The sequence below is a fragment of the Fundulus heteroclitus genome, chromosome 4 (assembly GCF_011125445.2).
Source record: "Fundulus heteroclitus isolate FHET01 chromosome 4, MU-UCD_Fhet_4.1, whole genome shotgun sequence".
NCBI classification, from domain to species: Eukaryota; Metazoa; Chordata; class Actinopteri; order Cyprinodontiformes; family Fundulidae; genus Fundulus; species Fundulus heteroclitus.
The window spans coordinates 31091266-31108916 of record NC_046364.1 but is presented as its reverse complement, the minus strand read 5'-3'; the positions used below and the strand labels follow the sequence as shown (position 1 = coordinate 31108916).

General features: G+C 40.8%; 1 protein-coding gene across 8 annotated transcripts in view; it reads left to right on the top strand.

Moving 5' to 3' along the window:
• Positions 1 to 17651, top strand: part of tcf12 (transcription factor 12) — a 93969-nt gene that overhangs the window by 69837 nt on the left and 6481 nt on the right. For 6 of the 8 annotated variants that reach the window (XM_012855173.3, XM_012855174.3, XM_012855171.3 and 3 more), the window contains 8 exons: positions 983 to 1082; positions 1964 to 2103; positions 2599 to 2740; positions 2915 to 2985; positions 6370 to 6514; positions 11084 to 11157; positions 13636 to 13707; positions 14153 to 14344. In XM_012855173.3, the coding sequence (XP_012710627.2) occupies positions 983 to 1082; positions 1964 to 2103; positions 2599 to 2740; positions 2915 to 2985; positions 6370 to 6514; positions 11084 to 11157; positions 13636 to 13707; positions 14153 to 14344 (936 nt within the window). The remainder of the gene's footprint in view (positions 1 to 982; positions 1083 to 1963; positions 2104 to 2598; positions 2741 to 2914; positions 2986 to 6369; positions 6515 to 11083; positions 11158 to 13635; positions 13708 to 14152; positions 14345 to 17651) is intronic. The other 2 variants (XM_012855176.3, XM_012855175.3) reach the window with 1 other exon arrangement.

Genomic DNA, 17651 nt, shown 5'->3' with positions numbered 1-17651 from the left:
TAATTGAGTTTATTTACCCCGGCCGTGACGCGTCGGGTCAGACGAGGAGGATGCAGATAAACAACATGTCATCTCATCCGTGAGCGTTAGAAAGCAATTTTTGACGAGTGAGCTGTCGACATTCGGGTGGAGAACGAGGCCATTAGAGGAGGGATTAAACACGTGGAGTGGTGCATGGTGGGGGGGAGTGGGGGGGGTGTTCCTGCAATCTGGAAACGTGCAGGTGGATGTAGCCGGCAGGTCTGGCTCTGATTAGTGTTACACGATGACGGGGGTCATCCAGTTCTGTCTGTGGGAGGAAGAATTCATCCCGGCCTCCCCTCGCCCCCATCATCCCAAACATCTGAAGCGGATGAAGTCAGAGACCACGTCGCTGGTGTTTGGCCTCCAGTCCCTTTGATCCCCACCGCCCAGCTTGGCACACACACTCGCAGCTGTACGACAGCCCGGCCGTTCAGCCTCCCCCTCCCCCGACACCGGCTCGCAGGTACAAAAAAATATGAGGAATGCTAAACAGGCTCTTCGTGAAGCACTTATTTGATTTCTGCCTCTGTGGGAACGCTTTAATTTGCCTGGCTTTTAGTCTTTGAGCGTAAGCGGTATCATTATACTTCCATTAGAGACGGAGTTGACCCGAAATGCAAATACTCCTGATAATCCACTCCTCTCCTCATGAGCTTGATTGCCAGCTAGTCATTAAAGTGTGCGCCCGTGTGTGTGTGTTTTTTTTTTTTTGTCGGTTTTGGGCTGCGTCTGCAGGACTTGGTTTCACTTGTGGGATTAAATGGTTGTATGCATGTGTGACGGTGCAGTTCCTTTAGGAAGAAACCAGGCGGTAGGAGTGCCTTTTGTCTTTTTATTAACCCCGTCGTGGTTGTCGGTGTTTTCTTTTCTCTCTCTCTCTGAAACGCACAGATAAATCCCACGTTGTTTTACTCTCTGTTTGGTTAGTTGTGGTTGTAAATCCGTGTTGTTTTGGCAGGTGTACGCGCCGTCTCCAAACTCGGAGGACTTCAACAGAGATTCCCCCTCTTACTCCTCGCCCAAACCTTCCAGCAGTATGTTCGCAAGCACTTTCTTCGGTGAGTTCAAAGCGACGTTTGCGCTGCAGTTTTCCGATTTTTCAACCCTAAAAGGCCAGGGTTTGTCATGTTTTGATGCAACTGAAAACAAAAAAACAAAAAAACTCCTGTATCGAGTCATGCTACTGGATAAATATTTTACGAACACTTTCCTTACTTTCAGAAATGATCATTATGTGTCCGCATAAACATAATGGATCAGTTGTCATACAAAAAGAGCAGAGAAAAGCTACCTGGATATTTAAAAAGATTTTAAATATTTTTTTAAATAATCTAAATAATATGTTTACATAAATGACAATAAAGTTGTCTAAGTCTAAGTCTCTAATACCCTAATTTGCTGTTTTAGGATTTAATGAGATCAACTCTCAGATGTAAACTTTGTCATTTCAGCTTTCAAAAAGACAAAAAGAGCAGAGAAAAGCTACCTGGATATTTAAAAAGATAAAAAAATTTTTTTTAAATAATCTAAATAATATGTTTACATAAATCGCTGCTGCATCTTTATCCTGAAATCTCCTGCAATTTACTGTGATCTTTCAAGCTGTATGCCAACAAAATTTCGTTCTGTATGCACTTTTTGCATACAAAATGACAATAAAGTTGTCTAAGTCTAAGTCACTAATACCCTAATTTGCTGTTTTAGGATTTAATGAGATCAACTCTTAGACGTAAACTTTGTCATTTCAGCTTTTTTCAGAGCAGGCATCAGGTTTCAGTCCCAAAAAGGAAAAAAATAAATAAAAATAAACTTTTAAAAGCACTTTTTCTTTTACTGAGTCCAAATTTATAAATTGAATTATTAGTCTTGATGTGTTAAAAGCTGTTGCTGCGTTGAATTTTCAGCTGCTATAAAGCAAAGCGTTGTGTGTTTCTGTTAGACGGTACCCACAGTTCGTCTGACCCGTGGAACTCATCCAGCGGCATCAGTCAGCCGGGCTACGGGGGAATGCTGGCAGCATCTTCATCTCACATGGCCCAGACGGGAAACTATAGCAGCCTGCACTCACATGACCGCTTGGTGAGCAGTCTGCACAACGCCTAATCAGATAACTTGCTGATCGATGGATCCTAATTGCTGTGTTTTTTTTTTTTTGCAATAAGCGTGTGAATTGTCCTGCTTCTGAATGCTGTTTTCCCTGCAGCGCTGCTTCCACTGTTGCGGTGGTTGTATCTGTGTGCATTAAGTCGTTGTCTGGTTATTATCAGAGAAGACACTATTGACCCGTTTTTTTTTTTGTCAGTGTTTGATCTGGCCTCGGCTGCCTGCCTGCTTCAGCTGGCAGAGCTTCACAGGGAGCCTGCAGATGCCGTCTGCCCTCCCTTTATCTCCATCCCTCCACCCCCATTAACTTTTCCTCCATCACAGCCTGGGAGATGTCAAAGGACAATTACAATTTGGAGAACAAAAAGCCTCTTTTTTTTTTTCTCTCTCTCCCTGATGCACACACACACACGTACACATTTATGCTTGGTGACAAACCCATTCCCGTTTGTTTACTTTCTAATCCCTCAGAATTACCCCGCACATTCGGTCTCTCCCGACATCAACGCCAGTCTTCCTCCCATGTCAAGCTTTCACCGGAGCAACACCAGCACTTCGCCGTTTGTCACCGCAGCGCACACTTCGTCCGTCAACTCCGCCGATGGGGTTATGGGTACGTACGAATTGGCTCGTTTTTCTCCAAAATGACTAACTCGCCGACCCTGGGTGAAATCGAAGCCGATCATCCATTCTGTCGAGGGTGTGAGTCAGTCGGACAGCTTCTGTGCGTAGCATGGCCGATCTGTTTGAGTGTGCACTAACAAGTCTGCACTCCGTGTTCTCCTAGTCGCTGCTAATCGAGGGACGACTACTGGAAGCTCGCAGACTGGAGATGCGCTGGGCAAGGCTTTGGCCTCGGTAAGTTAGCAAGCCCGTTCTACACCGCAGCCCTCATTAACCCCAAATAAAAGTTTTCTAAGACTCATGCTGCTATATTAAAGGTGCCCGTTTTCTATAAAAATGCAAAACACTGTTAAAGTCAGTCAAGTGTTTTCCATTTAAAGCTAGATAGAAGCAATAACTGTATGTTAGGATTTCAAAATGTTAACTATACATTAGATAAACTGCAAAAACGGATCTAAAAATAAGTAAAATGTTCTTAAAGTTGGTGTATTTATCCTTGATTTGAGTAGGTAAATAAGATTATCTGCCAATGGAATGAGTATTTTGACCCCTAAAATAAGATAATTAGACATCCTGCACTTGAAATAAGATGATGGAGATGAATTGTTCCTATTTTAAGTGCAAAAATCTTATTCCATTGGCAGATCATCTTATTAACCTGCTCAAATCAAGGACAAATACACTGATTTTAAGAACATTTTACTTATTTATAGTTCCGTTTTTGCAGTGTACTTTTAACAAAACAAAAACGCACTTTTTGAATCATCGCCTGGTTTTCTCGAGAAAGGAGTTTGTATCATATTTGATACATTAGGCTTTAGTGGTCGTGTAGTTAGCATAACTAAAGACTGATTTTCTGCATTTTAACAACAAAACCTTATTAAAGAAGTGGTGATCAAAATCATTTGTATCAAAAATGATAAAAACAAATTGTTTTACAGTGTTTGTGATCAATTCATTTCTATCCAAAGACAGAGTGCGGTTCAAAGTATAAGCAATCTTTTGAAAAACCCTGGCAAGGTTTCCCAAACCGTAATCTGAGACTATTTATATATTAATATAGTATTTCACATTATGATAGGATGACAGACCCAACCAGAAATATAGGAACTTTTACGTATCGGACAAAAATATTGTTAGTCATGTTGATTCTTCTAAGAAAAAAACAATATAATGTGACATAAATTAGCCTGAAAGACAAATTCCAGCTGTTGGAAAATTTAAATGTTTAACCCTTTATAGCCTGACACAATAAATTAGTGTTAGGGCATTGAATTTACCTTTTATCAGCTGATATTCTATTTTCTTCTGTATCATACTCAATAAATTGGTGTTTTACCTGCATATTAACATCCAACATATAAGTTTAGATACATTTAAAGACTCTTAAACAAATTACTATAATATGTAGATATGTTGTTAAACATAAATAACATAAATTTAACCCGTTTTATAGTGCATGCAACATCTTTTTGTTTAGTTGTGATAAGAAGAAGAAAAACATTGGTGAAATCAGGTAAGGTTTTTTTTTTATTATTTATGATAAAAGCATGAAATAGGCAGTACTTTGTTTTAAATCTGACGTTTCTGGGAATAATTTCTCGTATTAGGCTTTGAAGGATTTAACCTTTTCATTTTAAAATCAGCTGGATCCTTTCTGTCGGGCTCATTTATGCCGCGCCGTATGGGAGGGTTTTTCTTGGAAGAATCAACATGGCTTAAGCCTATTTTGTCCAATACGTAGAAATCCCCACATTGCTGCAGGGATCTTTGGTTATAACGTAAAAGACACGTCTCATCTGCACATTTAAAAGTGCTCAGTAAAGGGAAGTTTTGCTTCTCCATCATTTATACTACCCTGTAGACATATGTGAATTTCTGAGACGTTAAATGTGTCGTTAAGCTGTGGAAAATCTCTTTAAACGCCGTTGATGATGTTTTTGTCAACCTAATTCGATCTGTTTCTTCCTGGTGAAGCTAGAACTTGAAGCAAGAGCTGTCCCGTCAGGAAGGATATCTCCTTACCTCTCTGAATCCATACACTGACAGTTCTGGGACGGTGACAACAAATTAAGTCTTTTTATATTTGCAGACTCAATTCTATTAGCATGACAAAGCTGGAGTGAAACGGACACGGTTGGACCAGGGCGGGGGTTGGGGTACGGCTCACGGGGCACATGGGAGTTCCTAACTGCTGTGGCTCAACTCCACGGGCCCCCCCACCCACCCCCCGCCTCTGTAGAGCTTTTGTTCTCCGCCCTTTTAAATTGGCCGTGCTTATTGGCCCCATGCCGCCTGCGGGAGTGTAACTGATGATGAGGCGGGGCTTCATTTATTCCAGTAAAATGAGCCATGCTTCACTTTGAATGCAGCGTCAGTCGCCGGGGAGTGAATAGAAGAGAAAGCAATATATTGTCTGGTCAAAAGTCACGGATATAAACAGCTTGCCTTTTAGAAGCTGGGAGATATGTGGAGATTTGAGCTGAGTTTTATTGGTTTCTGCCTCCTTGTGTTTCTCGTTGAATTGTGCGTCTGGGCAGGGAGAACCGCGGTGCTGTGTGAGTGTAAAAAAAAAAAAGCAGAAATGATACCGATTCCTGCCTTGACAGTGAGCGATTCTCCAGCTGATCCGGCGATAACCGTAGTGGAAGCTCCATCCTGGGACCCTAAGTTGATAAAAAAAAAACAAAAACAAAGCCATGAGATGTAGACTGAATGAGAAGATTGAGGGCTTTCCATCATTCCCACTCCAGTGAAATGGTTGCTTTCAAGTTCAACTACGTCTTAATTTGTCCCAGAAATCTCTGCGCATCCACACATGCTAATAAGTCAGGATTCAGCGGTAAGACGTGTTCCATTATGGCACAAACATCCACTGATTAAAACAAGTAAAAAAAAAAAAAACATCAGGAATGTTTATATCTTTTAATCTAGCGCTTGGTTAAATAAATAAAGTTCTGAAGATTTTTCTCCCGCGAATCCCGAAGCAGAACCCGACAAACTCTGCCTCACCCACCACACGCCGCACCAAAAAAAAAAAAGACACACTGAGACCCGGATGACTAATATTCGTGGCGTCTGGAGGAAAACTTTTGTCCTAGTTGTCCTCTTTTTAGAAGCTGCAAAGTTTCAAACAGATGCAAAAATAAACAAGCGTTGGATCGTGGTAGATGTTGATGTATGGACCTCAGCACAATCTCTGGCTGCAGACTCACACACGGCCCTTGAGACGTTCTGTGTTTGGCTTAACGGGGTTTCCAGGTTGGGCTTCTGCTCCTCTTGAAACCACCGTGGAATAATAAGCAGAGTGACTCTATCGGACACGACTGTCTTAATGCACAGGGGGGGAAAACAACTTTCTGGAGAAACTTTCTATGTGTCTGAATGACAATTTGTCTGTATTTGAAAAATAAAGTCTGGATCAGAAAGAGCTTATTTAATCAATTATTTAATTGTTTCTTGGTGTTCTTCTTTACCGGCGGTAGTTACACAGGTTAATACCGAGCAGGCCGCTTATAAACGCCAATTAGAGATGGCTTAAAAGTCATAAAGGGACTTGCTTCTATGTTTTTCTTGCTTCTGCTGCATTAATGGGGAATCTTACCTGTGTGCTTTCAGATTTACTCACCTGACCACACTAGCAGTAGTTTCCCGTCCAATCCGTCCACACCAGTGGGCTCTCCTTCACCTCTGACGGCCACAGCAGGAGCTGGCTCAGCGGGGACCGTTGTGACCGCTGCAGGGACCCCGTCTGGAAGGCCAGGTACAAAACGCTAGCCCTCAGATTTTAATCTCACACACCAGCACTAGGGGAAAAAAAACTGGATTTTTACAGGTTCAGGCCGTGTAAGAGTGTTTAAACTTTACTGTTTATCGACTAACGTATCATTTTGTCGTACAAGAATTTTAAAAACTCTTCTTTTCCAATAAAGTTAATGCTTACCTCAAGTAAATATGTTGCCACACGTTTTTATAAAGCCTTATGTATCAATTATGATACGAAACGGGAAAACCAAGTGAGGTTTTCGACAAAGGAAGTTCTTGTTTTATTAAAAGCCTCCAATAAACAAAACATTTTTAAAATCTGAATTTGCTGACAATTATTTAAAATGGATGAGGATCTAGTTTTAACTGCAGCACTGCAAAAAGGGAATTAAAAGTAAGTAAAATTTGCTTGAAATGAGTATATTTTCTATTAATTTGAGCACCTAAATAGGACTATTTGCCAATGAAATTAGTATTTTTACCCCTAAAATAAGATAATTAGCTATCCTGCTCTTGAAATAAGATGATGGAAATGAATTGTGTCTATTTTAAGTTCAAAAATCTTATCCCATTGGCAAATAACCTTATTTACCTGCCCAAATCAAGGAAAAATACACTAATTTCAAGAAGATTTTACATACTTTTAGTTATTTTTTTGCAGTGAGAAGAGTTTTAGGAAGTTTCCATTCATGAACCCTAAAAACTTAGAGGCTATTGGCTGATTTGGATAGTGACTTTCTCTGATTCTAAACTAAACCGTCCACAATGATGCTAACTAAAACCTGCAGCCAGCGGCAGACATTACTGATTTTACTATGAGCTGCAGCAATCTGCCCTTCCCTTCATAAAAACAGGAGACTCACTCACAACAGACTGGTCTGTTGCCTGTAGAATCGAATAGAGCCACTTTGGAGCAGCCTGATATCATTTGCATGCGATTTAATAAAAGTCAACACAGCGCACTGATGTTTGGTTTGGCAATTTTCAAATCAAAGGGAGTGGTTTCATCAGGGGCTGCAGGGATTTCAAGCTTAGGACAACATAACAAACACTCTTCTATTTTTTTTTTTTTTATGTAGAGCCATAAAAATTCTCCGTGTTTATTTTTTTCCACCAAACAGCCAACAAGTGGCTTCATGCTGCCTCGTTCGTACGAGCCTCCCACCCACTGTATGTGCTGTGCACTCTGTGCTTGGCACCAAAACATCAAACAGATGAAGTGAATTTCAAGGTCTGGAATTTGCCAAACTGTCGCAGATTTCCTTGCACTTGCCGTCGCACCGCCACACAAACGGCGGCCCCTATGACTTTAATTAATTTAATGACTTTTACTGCGCGCTACACTCTGCTTTGATTAATCAAAGCCCGAGCAGAATGGTTAGTTGAAAAGTTCTTCCAAAACTTAATTAAATACCACTTTTAGCTTTAGAGTAACTCTAATCATTTCATACGAGCTCTTTAAGCCGTGTGTGAACAATTTCTAAAGAGTCCGTCCTGAAAAGAAAGCTTTGCCTCACATCCTCTAAGCAGTGCAGAAATTGAATCTTTTAAAGTGAACAAATACAACATTAACCTCACATAAAAAAAAAGAAAATATGGCCTTTTCTTATCTTCGCTGTATGAGAATAATAATAATGAGATTTGCATTAAAACCATAAGGTCACTGTTGTGCTGGTCAAGCCTTCACCACATATTTATAGAGCTAATCCACACTGACATTGAATGAAATCTCAAGGCTTTATTTATTTTCTTTCAGCTTTGGGAGGTTCTTTATTCATATTTGCAAACATAACATCCTAACCAACAGAATTACATTAATGCTTTTACTTATCCCGGGTTTTTATTTTCAATTTAAACCAATTTTCCAACCAGCTCTGGAACGGAATCGTACGTAAGAAAACACGTCGTTTCTGGAGCGCTAAAAGATGCAAAAATCTTGCATTTAAAGTCTTTGCTATGGGTCCTGGATTACTGTTCTTGAAAAGCGTTTCATTCGTGCAAAACGCTTTTATCGACTCATAATAGTAGCTCTTGGCATTCACTCTTCTTTGTAACGAGAGAGAATTTAGACAGTCGATTTGTTGTAACGCAATGCCGCTTCGCTCGACAGGGGCTTTGTGCGGCGCTTTACGCTTTTATGATTTTTTTTTTTTTTTTTTGAGGACGGACGCGCATATTTTCCCCCCTAAATTGTAATTATTTTCTGCAGCAGACGGCGAGAACAAAAACAGGAAAAAGAAAAAAAAAGAGCGCCGCCCGCCTCGTCACGCTTCAGAGAGCGGCACAAAACAAGTTCTCGTTCGTCGCACGCTGGTTTTTATAAGTAGAGGAAAGAGAGATGTAGGTTACAGTAATACGGACTGTCTGGGGTGCTGACAGAGGTGGGAGAGTAATGGAAAGAGAATGAGGGGGGGATCGGTATGGGGAAAGCCCGGTTGTGTTGTTTTAGCGGACAGTTTTGTCATTTACGGTAATGGATTGGCGACAGCTGTCTCCACGTATGCCCCCCCTCCTTATCCTCAGCTGTTACCCTGCCCCACGGACAGCTGTTCTCCCAACACACACACACACACACACACACACACACACACACGCTCAGACACACAGACCAGACTGGAAAGGACTCTGTTCGTTTGCCATTGGGTGGAGGAAGTTGCCTCTGACTCAGCTGATCCGGACTTCCTTCACCTATTTGCATCACAGAAGCCCAGCAATGATGTTTAATAGAAATCTTTATTATATAGAGAAAACGTAATCGATTAACGTCAGAAGCCTTCATGTGGGATTGTAGGAAAAGGGATATTGTGTCGCTAATTATTCGCCTTTTTTAGTTTCATTTTTAGTGTCTTAGCATCCTGCATGCATGAGTAAAGGGTTGGCACGGCTTCACATCAGGTTGAACAATATTATTATTGCGTCATTGCTGCCAAATTTGAGCCAAAACTGCATCAATTAGTCCGGGCGTGCCATTCAAGGGTACCCATTAGCAGTATATATAGCATGTAAGAGCTGCAGGACTCATGAAAACATTTGTAATGTCCAAAAAATTGGCGCTCCAATTGTTTAAGCTACGGTTTTATGCAGAGTGAGGTGATGCCTGAGTTTATTTAGCTACGAGTTCATGCTGTCCTACGTCCTTGAAATAAAGGCCTGTACAAAATAGTCTGATGGGGCAACTATTTTAAGACAACCAAATGTAAACAGTGGGAAGTGAAGAAGTTTTCTTTTGGCCAACCGCATACAAACACGTGGGGGAGGGGGGGTAAGTGCCGTGCTGCTACAAAACTCTGGTGACTCCAGCAGTTTCTCCTAACATTTCATTAAAAGGATGTTAAGCCGCAGGAAAACGTTTGTCAAGAAAAATCTTTGAGCGTGTTGAAACCATAGCATTTTCAAACCTCGCTAATAGCGTACGGCTTGATCTGGGTCCAACATTTATAAATACATTTCTGCCGTAAGAAGCACATAACGCCCTTCTTAAATGGATTTCAGGATTCATGCTAATTAAAACAGTATGAAATCCTCCATCTGTGAACCGTGCAAAACGCAGACCTCATTCACAACCATGTAGGTTGAGTTTGGCGTCCGTCCACGTCAGGATCCGTGCCAGAGGAGCCTGGAGTGTGGGCTCGAAGGCCAGAGACATCCAACCTTGGAAATAGCTTGGAAAGCTTTAATGTTGTCAAAACCCATTTAGGTTATTGATTGCATTATAACACATTGCCTCATGTTACACATGCAGGGCAGGTTCCTTGGACGGTCATGCTTAGGAAAATAAAGGAAAGAAACGTTGCGTAGCGTCAAATGTGACGAGCAGATGTGGATTCCTTTTTCTTTAATTTACACCAGAGCAAATCAGCTTGATTTGTCTTCCGGCGCTGGCCTTTTAGATCTGCTTGTTGGCTCTCACAGATTCATCGAATCCAGGGTGAATGTTTACATGCCAGGATGGAAAGAATAAGACTGTTGATTACAGATTGAGATAATCTGATTGACGCATAATAGTTTTCTTTATTTAGAATAAAACGTGCAAAAGAAATCTAACTTTGTAAATGTTAGCTCTACAAGGCGCCTAATAAGACTCTGCTGTCTCTACATCTGCTCTCATATACTGTAGGTATTTAGCTTTGCTGAAAGGCCATGTGCTGAAACTTGTTTAATGTCTCTAAGAAGAGACCCAGAGTCTTTAAAAAAAAAATAGTGGTGTGAGTTTTCAAGTTTTATTGTCATTGTGTGTTCCCATGATGAAGTTCTTGGTGAGGCAGACCCACAGTGCTCATATCTTTGTTTATGCATGCCCCAATGTCATGTCCATCTCAGGGTGGAAGCGGGAACCCTCTGCCGGCTCACATTTCAGGATGCAGTCCAGCCGACAGGAAGTGATGCACTTGGGTCTTTAAAAGATAAAAATATCTCAAATGGAACGACTAGGGGCCAGAAAATCAGGATGTCAGCGTGTTATGAGCTCCTGCTATTGTGTTTGTCTGCTGCCTTTTTGTTGTGATGTGCGTTCTGATATGAGACAGTGTAACTTAGACCCTCTCGGCCTCGTTTCCTTTCCTCCCAGGTGCCAGCCAGTGGCCCCGCGCTGGTGGACACACTCCCTCTTCTCCAGGTTACGAGAACTCCCTCCACTCGCTGGTAAGCTCCCTATTGAATCATGTGATTGATGCTCACTTTAGATAAGTTACTCAGGCAGTCATGGGCTAGCGTTACATGGAGATTCCTGTCTGACAAATGTTTTGCTGAGGAAGATTGGGGTGGGGGGGAGGTGGAGGGATAACCAAACGGGACAATACCTGTTCCCTTGGGGCTTGCCATCTGTCCTCGGCTGCGAGGGCCCACTCCCGGGCGCGGGTGACAGTCGAGGGGGATGGGTTGATTTAAGCAGGCTGGTGTGGGTGGGTGTGGAGGGGACGGCAGCTGTTTGCTGAGCCACTTCTCCAGAATTCCTTCGCTGCCATGCGACTAGAGCCCAGGATCGCATTACACCCAGCCCCCCCTACCTGTTGCCATTCATTTACGTTACCTGCTGCAGGGCTACACGCATTTTAACACAAACCACCTGTTAATTGGTGTTATAATAACATATAATGCAAAACACGACTGACTCCTGAAGCAAAACTACAATCAACGTAGCTTGTATTTGTCCCTCTTGATATGTGTGTACTGGTATAAAATAATGTGTAATTGCAGCTCTACAGCACATGTTTATATTCTGTGGACTTGTTTTATATACAGTGTCTTGCAGAAGTATTCATACTTTGAAGCTTTTCCAAAGTTTACACTGGAAAAATAGACCTAAAAATAAGAATTTTTTTCTTGAAATTAAAGTATTTTTCCTTGATTTGAGCAGGTAAATAGGACTATCTGCCAATGGAATAAGATTTATGCACTTAAAATAGGAACAATTAATCTCCATTGTCTTATTTCAAGTGCAGTTTATCTAATTATCTTATTTTAGGGGTAAAAATACTCATTCCATTGGCAAATAGTCTTATTTACCTGCTCAAATCAAGGGCAAATACATATATTTCAAGAAAATTTTACTTATTTTTAGTTCTCTTTTTGCAGTGTATCCCATTACAACCAAAAGCTTCAGTGTATTTTGTTTTGTAATGTCAGAGACCAGCACAAAGTAGTGCACAGTACTGAAGTGGAAGGCAAATGATGATACATATAAAAGGTTGTGGCATGCTAACACGTTTGTAGCTCTAGTTGTGTTTTGGTTTGTCGTCCCTCTGGATCGTGAACATCTGTCCAGGTCTTAGGCTGCTAACGGGTTTTCCTTGAGGACCGCCTTGCAATTAGCTCAACTAACTTATAACATTCTTAAAAAATAAAAATACATTGCAGTTTCCAGATTCCTGATTAGGAAAAAACTCCCCACGGCATAACGTTATCTCCACCATGTTTCAGTGTAGGATGGTTTGTTCACGGTGATTTGCATGTAAGATAAGATAAGATAAGATAAGATAAGATAAGATAAGATAAGATAAGATAAGATAGGATAAGATAAGATAGGCTTTATTGATCTCACATTGGAGAAATTCACTTGTCACATCAGCTCAATAGTCAGAAGAAGGTGCCAAAAGTAGGAAAAGGTGCATCAGTTATATACAGTGTATCTTCACATATACAGTGGATCAAAAAGAAAATGAGAAAAAAATAAGAATAAAAATACAAAAGAAATCGGAGTAGGCAGATGATGTCATATGTACATTCACGGTTATTTCAAAAAACTTTTTTTTTCTTCCTGCCACTCTTACTAAAACCAGATTTATAGAGTGAAGGACTAGTAGAAATGTGAAAAAAGTAAACAAAAAAACAAAAAAAGTTCTAGTTGAGTATTCATTTTGTAAGGCTTTGTTAGACTAAAGACTAAAAAATACAAGCTTTAAATCACAAAGGCATCTGGTCTGTTTTCAGATGCTTCGTTCTGTATAGAAAGCATGAAAAGGAAGAATAATCAACGGCCTGATGTCTTTTTTTTTTTTTTCAACAAACATGTATTCCCTGCGCCCTTTTTCCAGGAAGCGATGAATATTTCTACTGGCATGTGTTGAAGGAATGCTTTCATGATGAGGATTTGATTAAAAGTGTTGAAATAAAAGGCAAAAAAATTCCCAGCTTATTGAGTCAGAACCACCAGGAAAATGAGAAAATCCCATCAGGTTTAGGAGGCGATGAAGAGAGTCAAAGATTTGATTGCTGCAGCGATGACGTCTCTTGTTGCCAAAAGTAGTTCACGATAGCTTGTAGAAAAACGTCCAACTTAAATGCTGCATCTCTCATTACTTTTTCGACATTCAGAAGAGCTACATGAAATCTAAAGAAGATTTAAGGGGAGGAAATTGCAATACTCAACACTTGGAAGCTGTAGAGTTAACCTAAAAAATATAGGAGCAGTGGTCATAAGTTGGGCTGCTAAATATGCAAACGTAGAAACATTTTCATCTTTGGAAAAATGGATGGTCAGCAGCTCTGCTTTCTCCCCCAAATCCCCCACTTCTTGTCTGTGAGACTGCAGAAAAACAATCTCCATCTTGAGTGTGTTTGTAGTATTTATAGGCTCTGATCTCTTCTCATAATGCTTTCATTCTGATTTGACTTTGCCAGAAAAACAGAGTTCATCAGCAGTTACATGAGCATCTCCAGGATGCCATGTCTTTCTTAAAGGATGTCTGCGAGGTACTTTTTCAGAAAGTCTATATCCATGCATCCTCCATACGTCGTCGCATTTTCGTTTCCTTCCACAAGTTTGACCACATTGTTGGTTGACAAATTATTATTTATCACCAAAAGTTGACCTGTTGTAGTGTCATGTTTTCTTTTACAGTCATTCCAGCTCAGCTGCAGATTCCAAATTTATAAATGATAAATGATATTTAATTAGATCAAGTGAGGACACAAGTTGTGTTTTATAGCTCAAGCTGAAATGGCTAAGTTTATCTTGAGTTTGAACGGCGTTTTTTTTATCTTCTGTTTCATTCCTCCCCTCCTCCAAGTTCACACCATACAGTCAGTGTTTTCAGTTTTGGTCCTAATGTGCTTATACTAAGCTGCTCTGTCCTTCCTTTTCTCTTCTCCTATTTCCCTAAATCGTTGTTTCCACAATCCCCCCTGGTCCTCTCAGTCTCGAATGGAAGATCGTCTGGACAGATTGGATGATGCAATCCTTGTTTTGAGGAACCATGCAGTGGGCTCCACCGCCAGTCTGCCCAGCGACATACACAGCCTGCTGGGACAGGCACAAAACGGGCCAATAACAACCATCGGACCAAACTTCCCCGCCTCCGCGCTAGTTCCAAGTCGGACCGCAACAATGGTACGAAAACGTATTGAAATGTTGTGCTGCTTTCGTGTCTTCATGTATGGTTTTCATTAAAACGCCCCCATAACCACCTGCTCAGACCTGGTGCTCCGCCAGGAGTGAAAACTAGACATTTTCCACACATAAATAGTTGAATTTATACTGACATATTTTCCATAAGCGTAATGCCTGGCCTACAGCTCACCCTCCTCCCGAGAGCAGCTCCTTACACCGGGGTGAAGGAGAAATGAGAAAAACAGGCGCAGCAAAGCGAGGCTGCGCTTCACTGTAGGACTTGTTTGTGTGTCGGTCTCCTCTAAAAGCCGAAGCCTCTCGAGGAGAAGGGAGAATGCGCGTCCCAGCATAAATCAGGACGTGTTCATCCACTCTCCATCCGATCCGAGGTATTTCATTTTGCAGAGCCAAGAGATTTGAACACATCTGCGGTGGAAATTAAAACAAGGCGGCTCGTCTCGCTGTAATCCGGAGGTGTTTGGAAATAATTTGGGTCACACAAAAACTATGACAGAAACCCTCCAGGATGAGGTTTATTATGGATACACGTCCAGATTACTTGTTTTAATGGTAGAAAGAAGCGTAACAACAAGGTAAGGGCAGCAGGGTTCCTGCGGATCCTTAAAAAGTCTTAAAAGGCATTGAATTCTGTAATATAAAACTAAGGCCTTAATTGGCATTAAAATGTCTTAAATCAGTCTTTCTTAGGTCTTAAAATTGTTACCAGGTCATAAATAGGATTTTATTTTTGTAATCCTTACCAAACAGTAAAATAATTGACACAATTATATTTTTTTTAAATTTACCGAACGGCTCAATGTAACCAGTATTGCTTCCGTCCCGATAGCGGAACCAATAAAAACTGTTGCGGCCGGACCATAGCTGTGAAAAACAGTTGGCACTGATTTATAGTTTATTTTAGTAGGGAACAATACAAAGTTTGTGAATTCAGTTCAGTAGTTGTTCAAAAATATCGGTAAATTGTGTGTTTTTTAGCTTTCTTCCTATATGGAATGTTTTTCAAAATCTTTAACATGTTTACTGAGCCAGAAAGTAATGGTTTATGTTAAAATAAACATGTGGGTGAAGTTGTCGCAACCAGGTTTATCTTGTTTATCGTGAAGTTGGTCTTAACTTTTTATTTAAGTGGCATTAAAAAGTCTTAAAAAGTCTTGAATTTAACTTGCCTTATGCAGTAGGAACCCTGGGGCAGGTTTATTTGTAATAAGGTTTGTGACCATTATGGGAAACCTGCAGGAAACAATAATGTCCCAGATTTTAGGGAGCTAACTGTTTCTGCTGCCCAGGTTTTCAGGAAGTTTGTTTCAGAGCATAGAAACTAAGTACTGCCGCCCCTTGATTGGTTCTGATCCTTGGAAAACCGAGTCAAGACGTCCCTGAAGAAATGAGGAGTCTAGCTGCTTTGTCACTGACGAGAAGCAGTAACACGAATGTACAATCTAGCATATTACAAACAGGGAGCCAATGCAGTGATTAAATGACCTGTGTATTAATATGAGCCGTTTTTCTGGGGTTGGTTCAGACGGCAGCAGCTTTGTTGGATCGGCTGCAGCTGCCTGGTGAAGTTTCTTACAGAAAGTAGAAAAGGCACCATTGCAATAATCTAACCTACTGAACATGAAAAACAATCCTGACGGCTTTCTGTGTCCGACGTAAAGAGGAAACCCTCTATTCCAGTTATGTTTTTAGATGTATATTGGCTGATATAATATAATAAACTAATAATAGACTAGTAATAGATTTTAGTAATAAAAGTGGTTATTAAAGTATGGTCAACTTGTTTTTTCCCCCTTTTTTGTGATTTTTAGCCTCATTTAGTCTAGTTGAGACATGATTTTCAACCTTACACTTTTTAAGACTTTGTTGTACTTTTTTATACATTAAATTGATGCGAATGTCTAATCATTCACTTATTATGGACACACCAGCTCTGTAACTGTAATGAACTGTTCTCGTAAGGTGACGCAAAATTGAATCATGTCCTGTTTTATTCACATTTATGAGAGACGTGGTAGTTCTCTGTAATCTGAGTTTGGCTGAGCAGAGAGATATCAAACAAAAGTCGGCCAAGAATGGAGCTTTGAGGAACTCCACATTGGGTCTTTGTTCGCTCAGATTTAAATTTACCAAATGATACAGAGTATTCTTAGTCCTTAAAGTAAAATTTTAACCAATTTGGCACAAAATCATAAAATCCCACCCTCTATTTAGCGCGTTATCATCGGCTGTGTTGAATACAGTGCTAAGATGCAATAATATTACATGTTTTTCTCTCTAGATGATTAAAAATAAACAACATTTTTGATTAAATTAAAATCTTATTATCCAAACTTGTTATCCAATCATTTAAAGCATCATGTAGTAATGGAATGAAAATAATTTTGATTAATTGTGATTAAAAGTCATTATGAAAAAATATCAAAACAATAACAAAAAAATGTATTTCTGTTTTCTTCAGTTCAAAACACGCTGTTGTTGTCAGTAACATGTTTTTTTTTAGTCTTCAGGGCCAAATGCTTTAAATGCTGTTTGTTAGCGTGTTTCTGTCGGTGGGCGTTTTTTTTACTCCAACGCTGAAGTTGTTGTGTCCCTGAACAGGGTTTTTTTTTTTTTTTTTCTGTGCTTGTCAGAAGAGCTCAGTGTGATGTATTTGCTACAGAGAGCTGGCTTGCGGCTCTGATGCTGACCGACTGCAACTGTGAGATAGAACATACTGTGTCTGCGCTAACACAGCACTTCCTGTGTGGGAAGAGGTCCCTTCAGACGGGGCTCCACAGCCGCAGGCTTTCTGCTCTGGCTGACACCCCCGCCCTCTGCCCCCCCCCCCCCTTCCACCCCTTTTCATCACTGCTTTTTAACAACCCAGGAAATCTGAATCGTTGGAAACGTGTGTCTGAACCCGCGGCCTTCACCCAAATAGAGGTCCTCAGCTGTATGGTAATCAGGCCCCAGCCATTAAAATGGCATCGTTCTTTTCTCACTGCAGACCCCCAGCCTCCCTCCCTCCTCCTCCTCCTGACAAAGACTTGTTTGGACACCTGTTGAGAGCACAGCAAAAGATTAGCGTAGCGCTGAGGAAGGGGAGGATCTCGGAGTGGCAGGGTTAACAGAGGCCAACAGTGACTGGGGATCGCATTCCTCGAGGAAAGAAGTGGAAACTCCTCACCCTCGCTCATCATTTCTCTGCCTTTCCCGATTTCTCACAGGGAAAATTACATTGTGTTTAAGCAGAAGTCTGTAAAAACTAACAGTTTAGTTTCAGAACGTGGACTGGGGGGTAGTTGTG